Source organism: Lynx canadensis, chromosome B2 (assembly GCF_007474595.2).
Source record: "Lynx canadensis isolate LIC74 chromosome B2, mLynCan4.pri.v2, whole genome shotgun sequence".
In the NCBI taxonomy this organism is placed as follows: domain Eukaryota; kingdom Metazoa; phylum Chordata; class Mammalia; order Carnivora; family Felidae; genus Lynx; species Lynx canadensis.
In genome coordinates this window covers 52,912,840-52,938,782 of record NC_044307.1, presented here as the reverse complement: position 1 = coordinate 52,938,782, position 25,943 = coordinate 52,912,840, and the positions used below count along the sequence as shown (strand labels likewise).

At 36.2% G+C, this 25,943-nt stretch overlaps 1 protein-coding gene across 1 annotated transcript in view; it reads right to left on the bottom strand.

Moving 5' to 3' along the window:
- The window catches only part of HCRTR2 (hypocretin receptor 2), a 116,872-nt gene that overhangs the window by 32,497 nt on the left and 58,432 nt on the right, over nucleotides 1-25,943 (bottom strand). Inside the window, exons 2-3 of the mRNA XM_030314566.1 lie at nucleotides 6,863-7,041; nucleotides 1,104-1,347 (exon numbers count right to left, since the gene is read on the bottom strand). Of these exons, the coding sequence (XP_030170426.1) occupies nucleotides 1,104-1,347; nucleotides 6,863-7,041 (423 nt within the window). The remainder of the gene's footprint in view (nucleotides 1-1,103; nucleotides 1,348-6,862; nucleotides 7,042-25,943) is intronic.

Genomic DNA, 25,943 nt, shown 5'->3' with positions numbered 1-25,943 from the left:
ACATATCAGATTGGGGTGGGTGCCTGGGTGGCTCAGTCAGTTAAGCATCCGACTTTGGCTCAGGTCATGATCTCACAGTTCACGGGTTTGAGCCCCGGGTTAGGCTCTGTGCTGACAGCTCAGAGCCTGGAACCTGTTTCAGATTCTGTGTCTCCCTCTCTCTCTGCCCCTCCCCTGCTCATGCTCTGTTTCTGTCAAAAATTAATAAAAATTTTTTAAAAATTATAAATTTAACTGCCATATATATATCAGATTGGAAACCAAAAGGATTCATAATTAATTCTTTTTTTTAAATGTTTCTTTTGAGAGAGAAAGGGATTGTGCACATGTGCATGTGTGCACACAAACAGGGGAGGGGCAGAGAGAGAGGGAGGGAGAGAATCCCAAGCAGGCTCTGCACTGTCAGCACAGAGCTCCACGCAGGACTCAATACCTCAAACTGTGAGATCATGATCTGAGCTAAAATCAAGAAACGAACACTTAACCGAGTTACCCAGGTGCCCACATAATTAATATAATTCTTAAATCAGAAAAAATTATGTGATAATTTATCAGTTTAATATTTTATGAATAAACACAGCAAATTTAGATAATTTGACTTAGAGAAGAGCATTAAGTCTACATACTCAACTCCAGTCACATTTCCAGGCAGGACATGGTTTTAAAATGAAAATTCCCAGTTGTATCTGAAGCCCATTAGAGAACTTAGCACTTGAGGCAATATAACATTGTACTATCTTGTAAAATGTTAATCACCCTGGAATATGTATTTGGATTGTATAAATGAGTTTTTATTGTTTTAGAGAATTTAAGAAAAGCTGGCATAATTAAATATAAATTTTAGGGAAAGTTCTTCCATTCATTCTCTACCTGTAAAATATGAAAACTAGATAACCGTGCATCAATGTTTCCAAAAGACAGAGGTAGGTGGAGCTATTCTGTGAAACTGTTTTGGGTTCCTACTTGGGTTTCGTGCTTTTGCAATACTTGATTAACAGATGCCAATAAAACATACGAGGTCAGCTTCACAATGACTATGCAAATCAGAATTTTAGTTTTCAGCTGTCATATAAATGTCAGCCTGTGGCCCATAATGTACTTACCGCCCCAGCGCTCATCACACACAGTAAACAGAGTGGTTTTATTGGCTAAGCCAGGGAGCATGGTGCTGCATTCCATGACTATGGCCTGAGGAATCATTATAATGCAGGAGACAATCCAGATGATGACAATGCTATTCCTGGCCCTCTTGGCCGTGCTCTTAAACATCAAAGGGTGACAGATTGCATACCATCGATCCAAGGCAATGCAGCTCAGTGTGAGAACAGACACAGACACTGACACGGTCTAGAGAGAGAAAGAACATAGGACAAGAGAAGCACTTGGTGTTAGATGGATCCATTCTTTATATCCTTATCACATTAGAAAGGGCCATGCAGATAATCAGACTCAAAGTGGTGACAAAACATTTCATGCTAGTTTTTTCCCTAAAAAATATAATAGTACTATTTAAAATGTATCAGAGAAAAAAACATATTTCCTGTGAAACATGAAAAAGGTGATATGAAAAGGCTGCAATCATTTTATGCTAAATGTTTTAATTTGTAATATGGCATTCTTTGAATAATTACTGTCATCATTTTATCTTGCAACTTTGCATTGGCAGGGGAAAAATACTTTCGAAAAACAAAATAGAGCATATATGTTTAGTTTGAACTAGAAAACTCTCACTTATAGAGACAATGACATGTTTAGCTTTTAAAATATATAGAAATCTGATTGCAATTGCATTTAACTCGGATTTTTTAAATTATGGATGCTGTAGTACATATTTTCAAATAACAAAGCCTATTTGTGCATCGGTTCATTTCTAGCATTTTGCATGCAAAGGCAAGAGTTATGTTAGAAGAGAATCCTGTATGGGACTCCTCACCATAGTTCTCTTATTGGTGGTATGAGCAACCGGCCTCTCAAACTCAAATAGGTTCACCTAGTCCAGATTTCCGTATAATTAACACCACTACAAGTGATGCTTAAAAAACATTTTTTTTAACATTTATTCATTTTTGAGAGACAGAGACAGAGTGTGAGTGGGGGAGGTGCAGAGTCACAACCCAAAGCAGACTCCATCAGCACAGAGTACTGTATTTACTGGTGCATAATACACACTAGCATCCCATTAACAACACTTTCTTGGCGGGAGGTATAAAATTGCATCTTATCGTAAGTGATTACAAATGAGAGTTGTGTTGCTGCTTTCACTTCTAGGAGGGCACATCTGGGTACCTTTTTCATTTACACTTTGATATTAGCTTAAATCAACCTGATAGCAAATCATTTGAGATTCGATCCAGTGAAGATTATAAATGTTGGAAAGGAAGTGAGATAAGATGACGTGAACTTCCGCTGTTAAGTGCTTGATCTTTCACCCATACTATGGGTACCCTATGGTCAGGGCAATGCTGGAGACTTGCTTTTGTAGATGATGAATCTGTTCCATGCTAGCATATAGATATGACAAAAAGACATCAGAGATCCATGGCAAGTAGAAGTGGAAATTTGGGGGCGCCTGGCTGGTTCAGTCGGTAGAGCATGTGACTCTTGATCTCATGGTTGTTATTCGAGCCCCATATTGGGTATAGAGATTACTTTAAAATTTTTAAAAATTAAAAAAAAAAAAGACTTGGAAATTTTGCCACACTTCATATTTGGATACAGGAGCTAATAGACTGGAAAGTAGAAAAGTGTGACAAAGAGATTGGGGGAGACTATCCCACCACCCACCACTTCCATTTCAGTTGGCTTTGTTCTCTTCATGACACGTCCTGTGCAGACCTTCTTCTGCAGTTAAAAAAAAAGTCACTCTGAAAAAGTAGTCAACTGCTCCTATAAGTATGAGAATTAAATATGTTATAATTCTCTAAGAAATCTATGCTAATTATTCACTAAATAGCCCAGTAAATGTTAATGGTCTTGGATTTATAGAATTATTAAAGATACAAAAGGGTCACTTGAATTATTCAGCTAAGCTTTATTACATTTGTGAGCTTTTTAAGATTTTTGTGCATTTTCCAAAGTGTTACTGTTTATTGGTCATAAGCCTAAAGGTTGTATTGTATTATACTCTATTCTAATTAGAAGAAAAATAACATGTAAGTCACAGAAAATTAGTGTATATATATATCCAAAGAATCTTAAACTGAATGACTGAATAACCTTAAAATCTGGCTGGATGTTTTTTGTAATATGTTTTTAAACTTTAAGTAGGATGCAAGTTTCATATAAAGGACAAAGCCACCAGTTTCAGTATATCACAACTAAGGAAAAACAACTACTCAAGACTGAATGAATGGCTTATTGCCCATTGATACTATTCATACCATTTGGGGAAATTCTATGGAAAATGGGAAATAAATGCTGAGAAAATTTGGAGATAGTAGTTTTACCAGTACACCAATATTTTTGTGCATTTATAACTTTTCATAAAGAACCAATGCTGAATGAGGTAATAAATGGATATACGTATGTATGTATGTATGTATGTATATATATATATATATATATATATATATATATATATATATATATATATATATGTTTTTTTTACCTGATTCAGATTTTGTGGTTACCCAGCGATTTTTCCTTGGCCTATAGAGGAGAGAATAAGCTGAGGTCTTGACTAGACTGGGCAGTGTTGATAGAGAAGCAGACAGATTCTCTCAGGAAATGAAAATGTTCCATCACTGTAGGATTTGCTAATAAATTGTGCTGTATGAAATAGTACTGTCAATAACTTTATAAGAGACCCATGCCCTGCATCACTCACTGGGTACACACTGCATCCAATTTGTTCTTTCATGTTCACAGAAGAGTCTGAAATACCTGGTCTATAAGAAGTTATCACTGTGTATTACAGAAGGACTGTACCAACTATAGGGTGACATATCCCTCTCTTATCATTCCAGTGTTCGCTCAGGAATCTTCTGGGTTGCAGAGAAAGCATGAAATTTTCTCACTCAGCCAAAAGAAGATTCTGGACCAGTGAAGCCATCTTGAAACTTAAGAGAACCCCTCAAATTTTTCCCTGGGTGGTTATTAAAACCAAGAGATGGTAAAATATTATAGTTCTGTGCTATTTATAATCTCCCCCAGCGTCTTCATGCAAAACCATATGACCCCTTTATTACTGTTTTCTTCTCCCAATGAGGATATTTTTCTCTGTTGCTCAATGTACTATTAATCTAAAAACAAGCAAACAAAAAATACTGAATTTTATTTTTGTGACCAATTCATGGTTTTCATCTGACAGACACAAATTAACCTTACAGCTAATGTTTGCAGTAAAGTTTATAATGTCCATGGCATTTTACACTTACTATTCTATCAGTAGTGTCTAATCTAAGAAATTATCACTTCTTATAAGTTTACTGTAGAACTATTGAGCTAAATATCTCTTCCTAACACTTAAGATCCAAAAGCCTTATCATATTTTCTAGCAATGGGCTGTTTGTGATCTCCCCCAACTTTTGTTCTTATTAAAACTTTATTTTGGGGATACTTTTAAGATCACATAAAAATTGAGGAGAAGTTACAGAGATTTCCCATTTACTCCCTGTCTCTCTCAATATCACCATCCCCCCACCAGAGTGGTACATCTGTTACAATTGATGAACTTACACTGACACATCATAATCACTGAAAGTCCATAGTTTACTTTATGGTTCAATCTTGGTGCTATACATTCTATGTGTTTGGAAATATGTATAATCGCATATATCCACCATTTTATTATCATTATTTTCTGTGCTCATTCCTTCCCACCTCTGGCAACCATTTATCTTTTTATCGTCTCTATAGTTTTGCCTTTTCCAGAATGTCATATTATTGAAATCATACAATGTATAGCCTTCTCAGATTGGCTTCTTTCACTTAATAATAAGCATTTAAGTTTCTTCTTTCTTCCATGTCTTTGCATGGCTTAATAGTTCATTTCATTGTAGTACTACATAATATTCTATTGTCTGGATGTACCACAGTTTATCCATTTACCTATTGAAGGACATCTTGGTTGCATCCAAGTTTTGGTGATTATGAAGAAAGCTGCTATAAACATTTGCATGCAAGTTTTTGGGTAGACATAAGTTTTCAACTCCTTTGGGTAAATACCAAGGAATGCAACTGCTGGGTCATATGAACAGATGTTTAGTTTTACAATAAACAAGCAGAGTGTGTTTCAAAGTGCCTGTACATCTACCGTAAATGAGAATTCCTATTGTTCCACATCCTCACCAGCATTTGGTGCTGTCAGTGTTCCAGAATTTGGCCATACTAAGAGGTGTATAGTGGTATTTCATTGTTGTTTTAATTTGCATTTTGCCGATGATATAGGATAAAGAGCATCTTGTCATAGCTTCTTTGCCACCTGTATATCATAATTAGTGAGGTGTTTCTGGCCCATTTTTTAATTGGGTTATTTGTTTCCTTACTGTTGAGTTTTCAGAGTTCTGTGTATATTTTGGGTATCAATCCTTTATTATAAGCATCTTTTTGAAAATATTTTCTCCAGGTCTGTGGCTTGTCTTCCCTTTATCTTGTCATTGTCTTTCACAGAGCATAAGTTTTTAATATTAGTGAAGTCAAGTTATCAATTATTCCTTTCAGGATCATACCTTTGGTATTGCACCTAAAAAGTCATCAACATACTCAAGATCATCTAGGCTTTGTTCTATCTTATCTTCTAGGAGTTTTATACTTTTACATGTTATATTCAGGTCTATAATCCATTCTGAGTTAATTTTTGTGAAGTGTCTAGATTTTTTTTTTGCATGTCCAATTGTCCTACCTGCACCAATATTTCATTACTGGGAGTATATTTTCATCCCTTGCAAATAATGTGATCACCATCTGGGAGACTGGATGGAGTAGGGACTGAGGGGTAAGGGAGGGTTACAAGAAGATAAGTGTAGAATTGCCGTGATCTCATTCACTTTCCGATTGCTAAAGGGAATCCACCTCTTTAAGGGCTGTGGCTGTGGCCATATTTTTAGAACTGTCAGAATACCCATCACAAAATTATTCTCTGAAAGTGTTTATTCTCAATTTATTCTAGGGCAATTCATTGTAGAAAAAACTACTTCCACACAGAACAATAAAATGTCTAATGATGATGATGATGATGATAACTGATGTTTATTGAGAACATACTATATTTTTGTAAGATCATTCTCTTCCAGAGGGCAATCACTATTCCATGTAATTTATATAAATTATCTTAGTAAAATTTCATCACAACCATAGGAGTGAGCTGTAATAAAAATTATTATCCTTCTATAATAAGTGAATCACAAAGAGCTTATGTATTTGGATCAAGAGCATACACTAAGTAAATAGCAGAATAGAGATTCCAAAACTGGTAGTTTGATTCAGAACCAACACTGAAATATATTCACTGTACTAATTTGATCACATAACTTTAATTTCTCATTGTGAAACAAAATCACTTAACAAAAATAAAAATAAACAGACCTTGCTTATTTGAGCTAGGAGAGGCTCAATCATTAATTTGTTCAATTTCCTTATTTTACAGTGGGAAAATTAGAGATCAAAGAAATAAGAGGTTTTCTCAGCATCTAATGATGACTTGAGGATTCTACTGTTTTATTTTCCACCCAGAACTTATTTACCCAGAAAGTATCAAGTATTATTTTTTTAAGTTTGTTAATTTCTTAAGCAAGTATATTTCTCTTAGCTCACTAGTTAATTTACCAGAAGACCATAACTGAAAATACTTCCAATACTTAACTGAAAATACTTTTTCAGTAGCTTCTGTGTTTGAATAGATAGAAGTACGGAAAAAAATTACCTGTAAATAAGGAATAACTTTACAGAGGGACTGTCCAAAGAACCAGGTCTCGGTGATATCCACAACCAATGTGGCTGGGAGGCAGGTAATGGTCACGAGCACATCAGCCAGAGAAAGGTTGACTATAAAGTAGTTGGTTACTGTCCTCATGTGGTGGTTTTTCCACACTGCCACACAAACTAATTTGGGAAAAAAAAAAAAAAAAAAAAGAATAGTTACCGTTAAGGACTAAATATTTTTGTCCCCACAAAATTCCTACGTTCAAATCCTAACACGTTGTGTGATGGTGTTAGGAAATGGGCCTTCAGGAGATGAATAGATCATGGTGGCAGATCCCTCAATAATGGGATTAGTGCCTTATAAAAGGGACCCCAGAGACATTCCTTGCCCCTACCACCATATGAGGACACAGTGAAAAGCTGTTGTCTATGAACCAGGAGATTGGCCCTTACCAGACATTAAATCTGCTACAGCTTTGATCTTGGACTTCTCAGATTTCAGAACTGTGAGAAATAAATGTATGTGGTTCATAAGCCATCTAGTTTATGGTATTCTGTTACAGCAGCCCAAAAAGACTAAGACAGTAATAATACAAAGAAAACAGGTACTGATGAGGAAATACTGCCAAGCTAATTAATACTCCTGTAAGGTCCACAAATAAACATTGAAAAGGGAATGTACTATTTTCATTGAATCAGTCAACTTAATGTGAATTCTGAATCCATGCTTAAAATCAGTTCATTTGTTTCTCAATGGATCATAATACTACATTCATTCTTACTTGATTTTGAATCACGATTCCCAGAAGTTAAAGAACAATCTTTGATTCTTCTTTCTATTCCCTTAGTGCTCAGCATGTAGTAGAGACTCAAGAAATATTTACCGAAGTGAGATGAATTAGGAGCTAGCTATTTTCAATGAACTATAGTGTTTGCCTCAGCCATGACATTTATCCTATCCACTCCCAAACTCTGCATTTAGAACTTTTAATAGATGAAGAGGTTTAAAAGACAAAAGCCAATAATTATTCAACCCCTATTATTGGCAAACAACGAGCTATATGGTTCATATATAAAAGGCTTAGGTCATTTAATCTTGACAATCACAAGGGAAGACATTGTTACCATCATTTTTTACATGAAGCAATTGAGACAAAGGGAATTTGTGGAGCTCGGTTAGGGACAAATGGATCATAAGGCACAGAACTACAACTGCAGCTGGGATTCAACACCAAGTGAGGAATCTTGGTCTTTTCACCATGCCTTTTTCTTTATTTGTAAAAATGAATGGGTTATAGCAAAGTACGTATAACTTCCAGAGACTCAATCCTCTTTCCTTGCTGTTACTCTTGATGGCTTCTAAACATCACCTCCTATCAAACACATTTTTCAATACTCTCAGAGTCGAGCCTTCCTCATTGCTTTTCAGTGTATCTTCATTTTTAAAAGCTGTTCTTATATTATTCAGTTGCTCTTTATGAAAAGAACATCCAGTTCCTTAATTCTCTGTCCTCCTCTGTGTGGTGTATCCAAAAGTTACATAACCACTGACTCAAGAACTATATAGGTGTAAGCACTGCTACCCACATCTATTGACGGTTTGTTTCACTAAAAGTAACTGAATTTGCCTTGGGTATCATTAAACTGTCAGAGCTGTCACCTATGTACCCAAATGATGCAGTGATTAGTAACCTTATGTAGTGAATAAATAAAAGCACATTTTGTTAAATTTAAGTCACTAAATAAGGATTTCTTTTGGACAATTTTATACCATTTATTAAGAGTTTCATATGCTGAAAATGTTTTCAGTCGCTCCTGAAGCTTAAATTACCTTTAAGTCACCAACAGATGCTAAGTTAATAAAATACCTGAATTCCTGAGGACTGAATTTTCAAAACTTCACATCTTTCTCTAATTCCAGTATACTAGTATCCAAAAATCCAGATGAATTTTATTAAGGTAAACTGTAATCATTATTATTTGAAAGTGATACAACTGAATGATTTTTCCCCAGAAACACTTGAAGACATACAAATATACACACACATACACAAAGGCACACTAGTATTTGAGTAACATGTTATCATAACTTGTTATAAGGAAATTGATATAAGTATCACACTGTTAATACTTGGTCAAGAAATGACTCAAATGGTGCAATTTTGGATCTAGGAAAGAAAATAAGACTTAAAAAAATACAACCAGTTCTAGATTTACTCCCAAGTATCTATATTTTGAAGGTGAGACAAAGATGGAAAGACAGTATTGATGAATTATGACTAGCCAATATGAGAAAAGTATACTTTCAGCTGGTATCATTTTTCAGCCATTGAATATTCCTTATGCTTTTCCTTTTATTCCCATGACTTACTCATTCCATAACTGGAGGCCTGTTATATCTTATAAGGGGTTAATATCTAAAATATATAAAGAACTTATACAACTCATCACCAAAACAATAAACAATCTGATTAAAAAATGGGCAGAATACCTGAATAGATATTTTTACAAAGAAGACATACAAATGGCCAAAAGACACATGAAAACATGCTCAACATCACTAATTGTCAGTGAAATAAAAAGAACCACCACAGCGAGATATTGTCTTATACCTGTTAGAATGGCTAACGTAAAAAATGCAAGAGGTAGAGGTTGGAAGAAGACAGTGGAGTAGGAGGATCCTAGGCTCACTTTGTCCCACAAATACAACTAGATAATTATCAAATCATCCTACATATCCCATAAATCAACCTAAAGACTGGAGGAACAAACTCCATAAATAAAGGTAGGGAAGAGGCCACATCAAAGAAGATAGGAAATGCAGAGATGCAGTTTCGGAGAGAAATAGATCATGGTAGTTGTGCTGGGGAGAGAGCCACAGTCACGAGGGGCTACAGACAAACTAGCACACAGGGGAGTGTATGTGGAAAACAATCTCCCACAGAAATTGGGTTGGAAAGCAAGAGAAACTGGATTTTGTTAGTTCTTGCAAACAACAGGGCTTAAAGTCTGAAGTTTTAAGGGCAGGACCTTTGACTAAGATACAGCCAAGAGGACATTGGGGCTGCTCTTGGAGAAAAGCAAGGGCAAATAGCCTGTGGACATACAGCATGGAAAGAGCAATCTGAAGAGTGTCTGGGACACATATTGGGGAGGTCATTCACTCACTTCAGAGCATGTCCCAGAGAGGCAGTGTTAATGGAAAGACCTCTCTGGGAACAGAGGAACTGGCCAGGGCCTTTCCCTTACCCATACCTCAGCAAAAGTACAGGGTTACACTTACTTTACAGGGAACCAGTGCAATTCCTACACTCACTACCCAACTTGCTTATGCTAAGACCCACCACACTCCAGTGGAAATGCCCCTCCCAATCATGCTTGCCTCAGACCCATTGTAGTAGTTCTCCCCCAGAAGACTGGCTCACACTACATCTCCCAATGTAGGAGTTTTGCAGAGCCTCAGTTCCAGATGCCGCAGTGATAGGTCTCATTTCACAAACAGACCAGAGCACACCTGGTTAAAACATGCCACATTCAGGCCAGGTACCAAGTCCTGTCCTTAATGGGCAAAGAGAACCTTTGCAGATGACAGGCCTGAAGGATCAGGCAGCCAGGACAAAATAGCAGAGCACAAGCGGCACAGAATGTAGACACTCCTGGAAGTACTAGGCCTTAGAGAACAGGGGACATTACACAGCATGGCACCACATGATCTCTTTTACATAAGGGCATTACCTTCAAGAATTGGAGATGTAGCTGACTTTTCTAACACGGAGAAAAGGGCACAGAGACTTATACAAAATGGGAATACAGAGAAGTGTATCCCAAATTAAAGAATAGGACAAGGCCACAGCTGGAGATCTTAGCAAAACAGAAACAAGTAACTGCCTGATAGAGAACATAAAGTAATGATCACAGGATGCCCATTGAACTCATTGAATAGCTGAAAACTTCCCTAATTTGGGGGAAGAATAGATATCCATATCTGGGAGGCACAAAGAACTCCCATCAAAACCAAGAAGAGCAGATCCACACCAAGACAGATGGCAATTAAATTGGCAAAATACAGTGATAAAAAATTTCAAAGCAGCAAGACAAAAAGAAGTCAGCAACTTTCAAGAGAAAACCCAGAAGGCTAGCAGAGGATTTTCTTTTTTTTTTTTTAATTTTTAAGCTTAACTCACATATATATATATATATATATATATATATATATATATAATTTGTCAAATTGGTTTCCATACAACACCCAGTGCTCATCCCAACAGGTGCCCTCCTCAGTGCCCACCAACCACTTTCCCCTTTCCCCCACCTCCCATCAACCCTCAGTTTGTTCTCAGTATTTAAGAGTCTCTTATGGTTTGCCTCCTTCCTTCTCTGTAACTATTTTTCCCCCTTCCCCTCCCCCATGGTTTTCTGATAAGTTTCTCAGGATCCACATATGAGTGAAAACATATGGTATCTGTCTTTCTTTGCCTGACTTATTTCACTTGGCATAATACTCTCCACTTCCATCTATGTTGCTACAAATGGCCAGATTTCATTCTTTCTCACTGCCAAGTAGTATTCCATTGTATATATAAATCACATCTTCTGTATCCATTTGTCAGTTGATGGACATTGGCTCTTTCCATAATTTGACTATTGTTGAAAGTGCTGCTATAAACACTGGGGTACAAGTGCAACTATCCAAGCCAGAGGGGAGTGGCATGATATATTCAAAGTGCTGAATGGGAAAAATCTGCATCCAAGAATATTCTATCCAGCAAGGTTACCATCCAGAATAGGAGAGAGAAGGAGAATCCCAGACAGGCAAAAACTAAAGTAGTTCATGACCAATTAACCAGTCCTGCAAGAAATATTAAAGGAGACTCTTTGAGTGGAAAGGAGAGACCAAGAGTGAAAGTACAAAGGAAGGAAACACAAAACAGTTAAAATAAATATTTCTCTAAAAAATCAAATAACTCACAAAACTAAAGGATGTAAAACATAAAATTATATATCTAAAACATGGGGAGGGCAAGAGTAAAGAATGGACTTAAACTTAAATGACCACCAACTTAATATAGACTGTTCTATGTAGGAGATACAAACCTAAAGGTAACCATATATCAAAAATCAGTAATAAACATACGTAGAATAAAGAGAAATAAATCCAAATATATCACCGAAGAAAATCAGCAAACCATGAAAAAAGACAAAAAAGAATCAGAGAAAATCTTCAGAAACAACCACAAACAAGTAATAAAATATGTATACAAGAGACTCGTTTTAGACCTAAAGACACCTGCAGATTCAAAGTGAGGAGATGGAGAAACATCTACCATGCAAATGGTTGTCAAAATAAAGCCAGAGTAGTAATACTTATATCAGTCAAAATAGACTTTGAAACAAAGACTGTAATAAGAGACAAAGAAGGTCGGTATATAATAACAAAGGGGACAATCCAAGAAAAAGATATCACAATTGTAAATATGTAACAATGTAAGTACCAAACATAGGAGAACCCAAATACATTAAACAATAACAAACATAAAAGAACTAATTTATAATAATACTTATAATAGTAAGAGACTTTAACACCATACTTAGATCAACGGGCAGGTCTTCTAATCAGAACATCAACAAGGAAACATTGGCTTTGAATGACACACTGGAACATATGGATATAATAGATATATTCAGAACATTCCATGCTAAAACAGCAGAATACACATTCTTTTCAAGTTCTAATGGAACATTCTCCAGAATAGATCACATAGTAGCCCACAAAACAAGCCTCCACAAATTCAAAAAGATCACAGTCATACCATGCATCTTTTCTGACCACAATGCTATGAAACTAAAAGTCAATCACAAGAGAAGATCTGAAGAGACCACAAATAGATGGAGGTTAAATAACATGTTACTAAACAATGAATGAGTCAACCAGGAAATAAAAGAAGAAATAGGAATGTACATAGAAACAAATTAAAATGAAAACACAATGGTCCAAAACCTTTAGGATGTAGCAAAAGTGGTTTTAAGAGGGAAGTTTATAGTCACACAGGCCTGCCTCAAGAAGTAAGAAAAATTTCCAGTAAACAACATGACCTTACATTTAAAGGAACTAGAAAAACAACAACATACAAAACCTAAAACCATCAAAAGGAAAGAACTAATAAAGATAACAGCAGAAATAAAGGATATAGAAGCTTAAAAAAAAAACACAACAGAACAGATCGATGAAGTCAGGAGCTGGTTCTTTGAAAAAAATCAATAAAATTGATACACCTCTAGCCAGACCTATCAAGAAAAAAATGGAAAGGACCCAAATAAACAAAATCACAAATTGAAGAAGAGAAATAACAACCAACACCAGGGAAATATAAACAAATATAAGAAAATATTATGAAAAACTGTATGCCAACAAATTGTACAACAAGAAGAAATGCATAAATTCCCAGAAACATATAAACTACCAAAATGAAACGTTAAGAAATAGAAAATTGAAAAGACCAATTACCAGGGCACCTGGGTGGTTCAGTTGGTTGGGCTGCTGACTTATGCTCAGGTCATGATCTGTTGGTTTGTGAGTTCAAGCCCTGCATAGGGCTCTGTGCTGAGAACTCAGAGCCTGGAGCCTACTTCTGATTCTGTGTATCCCTCTCTCTTCCCCTTCCCTGCTTGCTCTCTGTCTCTCTCTCTCAAAAATAATAAACATTAAATTTTTTTAATAAAAAAAAAAGACCAAGTACCAGCAAAGTATTGAATCAGTAATCAAAAAACTCCCAGCAAACTATAATCTGGGACCAGATGGTTTCACAGGAAAATTCTATCACACATTTAAATACAAGTTAATACCTATTCTTCTCAAACTATTCTAAAAAAACAGAAAACGAAGGAAAACTTCCAAATTCATTCTATGAGGCTAGCATTATCCTGATACCAAAATCGGATAAAGACACCATTAAAAAAGAGAAATACAGGCCAATATCCCTGGTAAACATAGATGCAAAAATCTTTAACAAAATACTAGCAAACTGAATCCAACAATACATTTAAAAAGTCATGCACCATGATCAACTGACATTTTTTTAAAGTTTATTTATTATATTTTGAGAGAGTGCATGCACAAGCAGGGAAGGGGCAGAGAGAGGGAGATGGAGAATCCCAACCAGGCTTTTTGCTGTCAGCACAGAGCCCAGTGCAGGGCTTGATCTCATGAACCATGAGATCATGGCCTGAGCCAAAACCCAGAGTTGGCTATTTCACTGTCTGAACCACCCAGATGCCCCAAGTGGAATTTCTCCTGGGCTGCAAGGGTGTTTCGATATTCACAAGTCAATCAACGTGATACACCACATCAGTTAAGAAAAAGAATAAGAACCATATGATCATTTCACTAGATGTAGAAAAAACATTTCATAAATTATAAGCTCCATTATGATTAAACCCCTCAACAAAGTAGGTTTAGAGGGAACACACCTCAACATAATAAAGGCCATATATGAAAACCCCACAGCCAACATTATCCTCAATGAGGAAAAACTGACAGCCTTTCCCCTAAGGTCAGGAACAAGACAAGGATGTCCATTCTAATCAATCTTATCGAACATAGTACTTGTAGTCCCAGCCTCAGCAATAAGACAACAAAAAGAAATCAAAGGCATCCAAATCAGCAAGGAAAATGTCAAACTTTCACTATTTGCAGATGACATGATACAAAAATAGAAACCTAAGAGATACGCCCCCCCAAATTGCTAGAAGTGATAGATAAATTCAGTAAAGTCACTGGATACAATATCACTGTACAGAAATCAGTTGCATTTCTACAACAACAATTAATCAGTTAAAAGAGAAATTAAGAAAACAATCCCATTTAAAATTGCACCAAAAATAATAGGATACCTAGGAAGAAACCTAACCAAAGAGATAGGACCTATAGTCTGAAAAGTATAAAACATTGATGAAAGAAAGTGAAGACTGCATAAAGAAATGGAAAGACATTCCATAGACTGGAAGAACAAATATTGCTAAAATGTCTATACTACCCAAAGCAATCAACACATTTAATGCAACCCTATCAAAATACCAATAGCATTTTTCACAGAACTAGAAGAAACAAATCTAAAATTTGTATGGAACCACAAAAGAATCTGAGTAGGCAAAGTAATCGTGAAAAGAAAAGCAAAGCTGGAGGCATCACAATTCTGGACTTCAAGTTACGAAATTGTAGTAATCAAAACAGTATGGCACTGGCAAAAAAAAAAACAAAGATCAATAGAACAGACTAGAAAATCTAGAAATGAACCCACAACTATATGATCAATTAGTCTTTAACAAACAGAAAACAATGTCCAATGGGAAAAAAGTCTCTTCAACAAATGTTTCTGGGAAAACTGGACAGCAACAGCAAAAAGAAAGAAATTAGACCACATATACAAAAATAAATCAAAATGGATTAAAGACCTAAATATGAGACCTGCAACCATAAAAAATCCTAGAAGAGAATACGGGCAGTAACTTCTTTGACATCAGCTGTAGCAACTTTTTTCTAGGTATATCTCTTGAGGCAAGAGAAACAAAAGCAAAAACAAACAAACAAAAACTATTGGGGACTACATCAAAATCAAAAGCTTCTGCACAGTGAAGGAAACAATCAACAAAACTAAGAAGCAACCTACAGAATGGGTGTGGATATATGCAAATGAATATATAACAAACAGTATACAAAATCTATAAAGAACTTGTCAAACTCAGGCATTTTGGTGGCTCAATCAATTAAGTCTCTGACTCTTGGTTTGCGTTCAGATCATGATCTCATGGTTCATGTGTTGGAGGAGTTCGAGCTCCACACCAGGCTCCACGCTGGCAGGGCAGAGCCTGCTTGGGATTCTCTCTCTCCCTCTCCCATTAGCTCTTTCTCTCTCTAAAAAGTAAATAAATGAACTTAAAAACAAGTTTCAATTAATTTATCAAACTCAATAGCCCCAAAACAAATAATTTAATTAACAAATGGGCAGAAGACATGAACAGACATTTACGCAAAGAAGATATACAGATGGCCAAGAAACACATGAAAAAATGATTATCATCATTTCCCATCAGGGAAAATGAAAATCAAAACTACAATAAGATTTCACCTCACATTTGCCAGAACAACTAAAATCAACAACACAAGAAACAACAGATGTTAGTGATAATTTGGAGAAAAAGGATCACTCGGGCATTGGTGGGAATGCAAACTAGTGTTGCCACTGGGGAAAACAGTATTTAGGTTGCTCAAAAAGTTAAAAATAGAACTATGATCCAGTAATCACACTACTGGGTATTAACCCAAAGAACACAAAAACACTAATTCAAAGAGATACATGCACATCTATGTTTATAGCAGAATTATTTATAAGAGCAAAATTGTTGAAGCAACCCAGGTTCCCATTGATTGATAGATAAAGAAGATGTGGTGTGTGTGTGTGTGTGTGTGTGTGTGTGTGTGTGAATAGTATTCAGCCATAAAGAAGAATGAAATCTTGCCATTTTCAATGACACGGATGGAGCTAGAGAGTATAACGATAAGTGAAAAAAGTCAGAGAAAGACAAATACCATATGATTTCATTCATCTGTGGAATTTAAGAAACAAAACAAATGAGCAAAGGCAAAAAAAGGAGAGACAAATCAAGAAACACACTCTTAATTATAGAGAACAAACTGATGATGACCAGAGGGGAGGGTGGTGGGGGAATGGGTGAAATAGGTGATGAGGATTAAAGAGTGCACTTGTGATGAGCCCTGGGTGATGTAAGTGTTAATAACTATATTGTATACTTGGAACTTATATAACATGATATGGTAACCAATTGGAATTAAAATAAAAACTTAAGCCAAAAGAAAAAAAAGCAAGACATTTGTGTTGGCGAGGATTCAGAGATAAAGGAATCCTCATGCATGGTTAGTGAAAATGTAAATTGGTACAGCCACAATTAAAAATAGTATGGGGGTTTCTCAAAAAACTTAAAATAGAAACACCGTATGATCCAACAATTCCACTATTGGGTATTTCCCAAGTAAAATGAAAACACTAACTCAAAAAAGATATACATACCCCTATGTTTACTGCAGCATTATTAGCAGTAGCAAGATATGGAAGCAACCATCTTAATATATCTTTGAAACAGAAGTTGAAAAGGAAGCTGTCACATCACTGATAGGGTTTTAACATAGGTCCATGGAATTTTGGAGTTGGAGATCATTCAGTCTAACTTGACATCTGATGGATAAATCACCTCTGCACCCATTCCACTTGAACATTTTGAATAGTGAGGAATTCACAGCTTGCTGTAGCCCTTGAGCTCTTTTTGTGGTAGTTTTAGCTATAGGAAGTTCTTGCTCATGTTAAGTTGATATCTGATTCTGTTTCATTTTCAGGTTTCGTAATTCTTTCCTAGAACTCAAGAAATAAACCTTATCTATTTTTTTCTACATTGTACCTGTATTTGTTTCCTAGGGCTGGTGTAGCAAAGTACTACAAATTGTATATCTTTTTTTTTTTTCAACATTTATTTATTTTTGGGACAGAGACAGACAGAGCATGAACGGGGGAGGGCCAGAGAGAGAGGGAGACACAGAATCGGAAACAGGCTCCAGGCTCTGAGCCATCAGCCCAGAGCCTGACGCGGGGCTTGAACTCACCGACCGCGAGATCGTGACCTGAGCTGAAGTTGGACGCTTAACCGACTGCGCCACCCAGGCGCCCCACAAATTGTATATCTTAATGCAACCTAAATTTGCTGTTCCACAGTTCTGGATTCTAAAGTTCCAAAATCAAGGAATCAACAGGGCCAACCTCCCTCTGAAACCTGTAGAGTAATCCTTCCTTGACTGTTGCCTAGCTTCTGGTGGTGTGCTGGTAAACTTTGACAATCCTTTGTTTGCAGCTGCATAACTCCAATCTCTGCCTTCATTATCACATTGTGTTCTTTTGTGTCTCTGTCTTCACATGGCTGTCTTCTTATGAGGAGACCAGTCATGTTTGAGTAGGGCTCCATTCTACTCCAGTATGATTCACCTTAACTAATTAAATCTGCCATTACCCTATTTCCAAATGAAATAAAATTCCAAGGAACTTCAACATCTTTTTTGAGGAAGACATAATTCCACCCATAGTAATCTGCCCTCTGGCCCCTAAAACTTCATGTCTTTCCCACATGCAAAACATATTCAATCCATCACAACATGCCACAAATTCTTAACCCATTCCAGCATCAACTCTAAATTCAAAATCCCTTCTACATTTCATCTAAATCAACTATGGATGAGATTCAGGGTATGTTCCTTGCTGAGGCTAATTTCTCCATCTGTGGACCAGTGAAACCTAGAATACAGGTTATGTACTTCCAAAATGTAATGATGGGACAGGCATAGGTTAAATAGTCCCATCCTAAAAGGGAGAAATTGGAAACAAGAAAAGGGTCACTGGGCTAAGGCAAGTTTGCAACTGAGCAGGGCAAATTCCATTAGGTTTTAAGACTAAAGAACAATTCTCTGTGGCCTGATGCTCTGTCTCCCCAGCTTAGGAGGATGGTAGTCCCAACCAGTCAACCAACCCCAGGTGCTGGCCCTTCTCTCTAAACCTGCAGGGAAATCTTTCCTTGCCTCTTCCCAGCTTCTCTGGTTTTCTAGCAATCTTTCGTGTCCCTTGGTTTGCAACTACACAACACCCATCTCTGCCTTCATCATCACATGGCGTTACCCTGGATCTATATCTTCGAATAGCTATATTATAAGAACATCAGTCACATTGGATTAGTGACCCAACCTACCCCTGTATGACTTTATGTTAACTAATTATATCTGCAATTGTCCTATTTCCAAATACATTGAAATTCTGAAGTTTCAGGGTTAGGACTTCATTGTATCTTTTTGTGAGGATGCAGTTCAACCCATAACAGTACTCATTCAAATATTACAAGACTTTTGCTCTAACCATTCCCCAAGCCCTTCTTACACAATCTAAAATCTCTAGAACCTCATATGCAACTGCAGGGTTTTGCATCTCATATCTGCCTGATCCCTTATTCTGAACATTCTCCAGATTATCAGCAATGGTTCTAAATGAGCCGACTGTAACTGCTCACATGTTCCCAGGTGCAGTCTAACCAAGGCAGCAAAAAACAGGATGATTGGCTGGGCCATTACTTAGAAAGCCTAAACTTTGTTAGCTTTCTTAACAGCCATGTCACTTTTTTGGATTATACAGGCGCATAATTACTGGAAACGTGTTCTCTTGTGTGGATATTAGATTAAATCTTTACATTTGAATCTTGGGAAGGAAAAAAGGAAAAAAAAGAAATTTATCCAATTTACTATTAAGACAACTGGATAAATCTGGATTTGGACTTTATGTTATATAATGTTACTTTGTCATTTTAAAACACCTTAAGTGGGGCACCTGGGTGGCTCAGTCGGTTAAGCGTCCGACTTCGGCTCAGGTCGTGATCTCGCGGTCCGTGAGTTAGAGCCCCGCGTCGGGCTCTGTGCTGACAGCTCAGAGCCTGGAGCCTGCTTCAGATTCTGGGTCTCCCTCTCTCTCTGACCCTCCCCCATTCATGCTCTGTCTCTCTCTGTCTCAAAAATAAATAAACGTTAAAAAAAATAAATAAATAAAAATAAAACACCTTAAGTATGGTGCTCACATTATGTACATTCAAATAATAACGACTGTGGTTATGTCTATTTCCCAAGACTTTACTTCTCTGGGCTGAACACCACTAGAGCAACCATATGTAAGAGCAGGACTTTCCCTATGATCACCGTGGTCTCTTTACTCTGAAAGTGTTGCAGATTATCAGTACATATCTCCAAAGGAGCTATCCGGAACTGCCTACGCATCTTTAAGTGCATGTCTTCTAAATTTGTGTTGAACAAATATATATTTATTCATTCATTCACCCACTGAAAGTATTAAAAGCATAAAGTAAACACCATCTTCTGATAGTGCATCAGATTTATGCAAAGTTACACTCACCATCTTTTCTTATATTTTCATTCTGGACTTTATATTTCTCTGAAGTATAATATCCTTCCTTTATATCTCCAGTAACTTGTGTTTGAAACTCCCCAAATATGTCCTACCTATATCATTTTCTTTCTATCCCTAATGCAAATGCCTGATGTCATACTGTAGAAAACATTAGCTAGAGTGTTGCAGTAACTTTGTAATAGTTCACCTGCCTATCTTTACTTCTATACATTTTATCCATCAACACTTCATTCACTCGTTATATTAAGTCTTTCATTTCAACAGGAGCTCTTCTTTTCATCTAGATTAAGTAGAAAATCCTCAGAAGGCTATTTTACCATTGACTTCCAGTTGAACATCCCCCCTCTATATTTTGCAATGTTGCATATCAAATACTCATAGTTCCAGGATAAGTTTGGTATCTCATTTTATATCTATACCCAACCCCCTACCCCATTGCTCATACCATTCCTCTGTCTGAAAAATGCCCATATTGCATTCAAATACCTTTTTCAAATCACTAAATTCTACTCAAAACCAACCACACAAAAATTTCTGTTTCACAAAGTCTCTCTTAATTAACCTAGCTCCACATTCTTTCTTTCTTTTTTGAAACCCTATCACACATTTTCTTTTCCTGTTGTAAATCACATTCTAAAATTATTATGCATTACGGTGGGTATTTGTATTTTTTTTTTTATTTCCGTCTACCGGTACAAAGGCTCTTTATCATTTTGAGCTGGACTTTTACTTTCGCTTACTCTCCTTGGTTTTTATAGCTTTTCTTCTAACACAAATATTTCTTAAAACATATTTTACAAAGAATAAATATTCATATAACTGAGTTGTTCATAAACTTATAGTACGTGGCTGCCATTGGTATGGTACATTTACCAATAAGCCCCCTTAAAAGGGGGGGACCCAATAGCAGAATAATGTATTCTCTTGATCCATTACCTTCTGATTAACTTTGGTAGGTCCCTAGACATGAACTTGGTACTATTTTTGAGATCAGTTCCCTGAATGATCATGATACACCAATATTAAAGTCCATTATAGCTAGTTTGCAGTTATATGTTTGTCTCCATTAACCAGGAACAAGTGAGTAAGAGTTGAACATAGAGGAATAAAATAGAAGGAATAACAGAAAGCAAGAATGAGGATTCAGTGAAACTCCACCTCTGTAAGAATCTGACGATATATGGCTCCCAGTTATTGGCTACAGGACGGACGGATGGAAAGTGATTCAAGCTGTATGGGAACATCTGCAGCTTGTGATGCTAGATGAATTTTTAAAATAATATATAGATATAGTCTTTAGAAATAACCTGAGATATTTGCATGCTATTATATGGGCCAAAATTAAACTGACTTTCAAATGAGAAAATAAAATATTAGTTTAAATAAGGACTTTGCCATTTTAATCTGCACTCATAATAAACTGGCTTTCAATATCTTGATCAGGCACATACATGGATAAAGTTATTTTCTCTTGTACATCAGTACTTACACTTGAAAAATATTAAACTGAGTTGATATACTGTTAATTTGCTGTTGATATGACCTGATTAAGAATATGTAAACCATATAAATTAGATCACATCTCTAATTGAACATACACTTGGGCCTTGAAATATCAACTAACAGTTGGTATTATGATATTAAGAGGTGACTGTGCATAATGTATAATAGTGTGTTACTGAGGACCTTGCAAAGACCTGTACAACTTAGAGCAACTTCCCTTTAAGCATTTTCAATTTTAATTTTTGTAACATTAAAACAAGGTATAGACATTATGTTAATTGAAATAAGCCAGACACAAAAGGCCAGTAATTGTATTATTCCTCTTAATAGGAAGTACATAAAGTAGTCAAATTTATTGAGACAGAAAGTAGAATGGTGATTTCCAGATGCTGGGAAGAAGGGAGAATAGAGTATTATTTTTAAGGGGAACAGAGTTTCTGTTTGCAAGATGTAAATATTCTGGAGATGGTGATGATTATTGTACAACAGTGTGAATATACTTAATGCCACTGAACTGCATACCTAAAATGACTCAAATGGTCAACTTTAAGTTATGTATAATTTACCAAAATTTAAAAAATTTCCATGATAAAGGAGGCCATAAATGTAAAATAAACTTTTGAACCATAATGATGTCCGTCAAAAATCTTAAACACAGGGGTGCTTGGGTGACTCAGTGTGTTAAGCGTCCGGCTCTTGATTTCAGCTTCTCATGATCTCCCGGTTCTTGGGATCCAGCTCCATGATCTCTGCACTGACAACGCAGGGCCTGCTTGAGATTATCTCTCTCCCCTTATCTCTTTGCCCTTCCCCCAATCGTTCTCTCTCTCTCTCTCTCTCTCTCTCTCTCTCTCAAAATAAATAAATAAACTTTAAAAAATTATTGAACACAGAAAGAAAATGCCAGGGAACAATCTTGGTTATTCATTTTATACATTTTTAAAACGAAGAGCTCAATAGCGAAAACACAATTATTCACAAATATTGTAGTTCTAATATATTAATGGCAGTGTTAAAGACTATAATCACATGGTTTTATGTAAGATTTTTTATTATTTGTTTGTAAAACCAAAGTATTATTTATAGGAGTTGTGATATTATAATTTAGATACTATCTTAATGAAATACTGTTAGTTTCTTGGTAGTTTATTTATTTAATATACATGGGTATGTAAGAAGACAATTCCTTGACTACATTAAATACATAGAAGATTGTAAGCATTTCAGAAAACCTTAAAAAATATTGTAGTTCCACTCTTTGCCACAAAGTGTCAGTGAAAGCCCTTGAAGTGGCTCACCCTATTACTTGGGGTTTTTAAATGTTAAGATCTCTACAAAATTCTTTATCATGTAGATACACATATATATTTATTTCAACTGGGATTTCCTAGTCCAAAAAGAATTTTTAAGAAAGGATAAAATACCCAACATCTTTTAAACAACATACAAATAAATGTGTTAGGTGAAATAAAACCATTTTTCTAAACGAAAACAATAACAAAAAAAAGGAATTGAATACACATGGAAGATAGTCAATATTTAACTTCCATAAGGAATCTATCATGAAAGCAGACCATGGAATAGGGTCATCCAGAATCGTTACAGAGTATAAATTTAAGAAGCAGGGACACTGATCATTGGTATGATCCTATGAGGGTAAAAAAACAAAAAAAAAAAGTCCATGAAATCCTGAGGTTTATCTCACCTTCACTGCACTTAACCACTCTGGTAATGACCCTCCTTCCTACTGTTAGTTTTGCCTTCTTCTCTTCCTGGGCCCATGTGTCAATATACCTACCTCAATCTCCCATTCTCCACCTCCACACCTTGGCCAGGTTGTCTATAAATGTCTTTGTCTGTACTCAGAAGACCAGGATGCAAATGTGCCACTTCTTTTTCTGCAAGTCTGACAGACGGGACACTGCCAAGAAGTACATCTGTGGTATGAAATGTGCCACCCAAAACGTTATCTAATATTAATTAGGAGCAAATTTTCAAAAAAAGTTACTATATATGCATATATAACAATATGTTTAAAATGTATTTCTTTTTTTCTTTACTCAAGAAAATATAAAAGTCTGTAAGTTGACAAATAGGTTCTCACTGGCACCTGCTCACTATGTTAACACAGGCAGCATAATTCTCATGGATACTGATGATGTCACTGTGGTGCTGATACCAGTGAGGCAGTGTGGGAAATAATTAAGAAACCACAATTAATAATTTGCTTGGGAAGAGATTTAGAAAGACTGTATCTTCGCAAACACAAAAGTGCAGAAAGGAACTGTATATAGGAGAATGTTATAAAACAGAAAGACAAAGGACATAATAATTTACAGGAATCAAGTCCAAAAGAAATTCTTCAGAGAGGAACAGAGAGGAAAGTGGGAAACTAGGTTTGACTTGTGAGCTGTGTGTGAATGACATGACTTTTTTTTTCAGGGAGAAGCTCAACCACAAAGTGACACCAAGGCTTTGTACGGAAGGTGCCAGAGACCAAAACAATGCTGCTATTAATAGATATTGCTAAGCCTTTATGACTGCCCTAGAGGAAAGTTACAAGAGTGGAAGACAACATTGTCTTGGCATATGCATTTTTAATAATGACTATATTTGATAGCTGGAACTTCACTTCAGTGGAATTTCTTTTGGGGGGATATAACAAATTCATTGTTATGCATGTCTTTTTACTCTTTACAGATAAATCACTAGAAGAAGCTCCTGTCCTCAGTGCAGACTCTCAGAATTCCATCAGGATCTCTACCTTGTCCTCAGAACTTGTCTTTGGCCCTTTTGCACCACTTAACACACAAGCAACCTATCCTTCCCATGATGTGTGACTTATGTCTATCTCAATGCCTACAGTGAACTTATTTTTGGGTCTTCTTTGCAGAACTGTTTTCCTTCTTTTACATCATATATATCTTCAACCCTCTTGTGTTTTTCCCCCATGTTCTTTCCACTTTTGTAGTTATTTCCTATCACAAGATTAATTCTCATTTCTAGGAGACTAATTCCCAAAGTTATGATTCTAGTTCTTGGCTCTCTTTTGCATTTCATATTAGAATTTCTAATAACATTTTTTATCTTCTAGTTTTTCCATCTTTACCTCACATTAAAGCATATGGGCATTGTCTTGCAGATTATGGAGGATCACAGAAGGATTTTAAGCAAGGGGGCAAAAGATGGCAAGAACCCATCTTTTTCAAAGATGACTTAGATTGTGGAAATTATTCATGCCTTTATTTTTTTATTATGAAATTTATTGTCAAATTGGTTTCCATACAACACCCAGTGCTCATCCCAACAGGTGCCCTCCTCAATACCTATCACCCACCGTCTCCTCCCTCCCACCCCCCCCCATCAACCCTCAGTTTGTTCTCAGTTTTTAAGAGTCTCTTATGCTTTGGCTCTCTCCCTCTCTAACCTCTTTTTTCTTCTTCTTCTTCCCTTTAAACTGGAAGCAGGGGGACCAATTTTGAGACTGTTTTAGAATTCTAAGGAAACAAGGTGGCAGTGAAAGAATGAGGAGAAAATGAATGAGTTCAAGAAACAATAATGAAGTTGAAATATAAGGCCTTCATGAGGGATTAGGCATGAGGATGATGGAGTGAGAAAAACTGAGGATGATAACCAGGTAGGTACACTGGTTGGTTAGGGGGGAGATCAACCTGTTCGCTGAGCTATGGAATAAAGGAAAATAAGGTGGATATATCTGGAAGTATGAATAAAACATGAGGAATTCCCTTTTACATATGTGAGTTTGAAACACTTGTGAGCTATCCCATTGTCAATATCCATTTTGCATTTGGATGTGCAGGTCTATATTTCAGGAGATCTATTTCAGTTATAAATATTTGGAATTAATCAGGATAGAGATAGCAATAAAAGCCAAATGAGTAAATAAGATCAATCAAGGATTGAACTAGAATAAGAAGGGAAGGGCCTAAGTCATGTCTAGAGACTATGCAATTTTAGCCACATATTCTTGGATGGCAAATATCCAGGAAGTGTCAGTTCTCCTCTTAAGTACTAAATATAATAGTGAAGAAAACACTGGTTTTACTATTACAAAATAGTTCACATTTCTGATAATGACAGATAACCTCGCTGTAGACCAAACCTCTCCTCTAAAACAACCAACATGCCTTTAAGACTTTGGACACTACCTTTGCAATAAGGAGTTGAAGGGACAATATCCCAGACAAAAGAGGACAGATGTTCCCCTTACATTTAGCATGTCTTTTCTTTTCAAAGCCTTTGGCAATTTGCAACCACTAGCTAAGTACAGAAGAAAAAGCAGCAACCAATAATAAGAGAAGTTGAGCAGGAACTTGAATAGTCCTCTAAACAGACAGCAACATTGGAGCTCAGTCTATCAACTAGGTAAACAACTCTGACCTTCAGACACAACCCCAAAGTGCAAACTCTAGTCTGGATGAATCTCAAGGAGATAAGCTCTCCTAAAGAATGAGGCCTAACTTCAAATGTCTTCATTTACTGACCAGATAGAAGTTTTTTTGTTGTTGTTCCTACACTAACAGCCTGCGAAAGCAA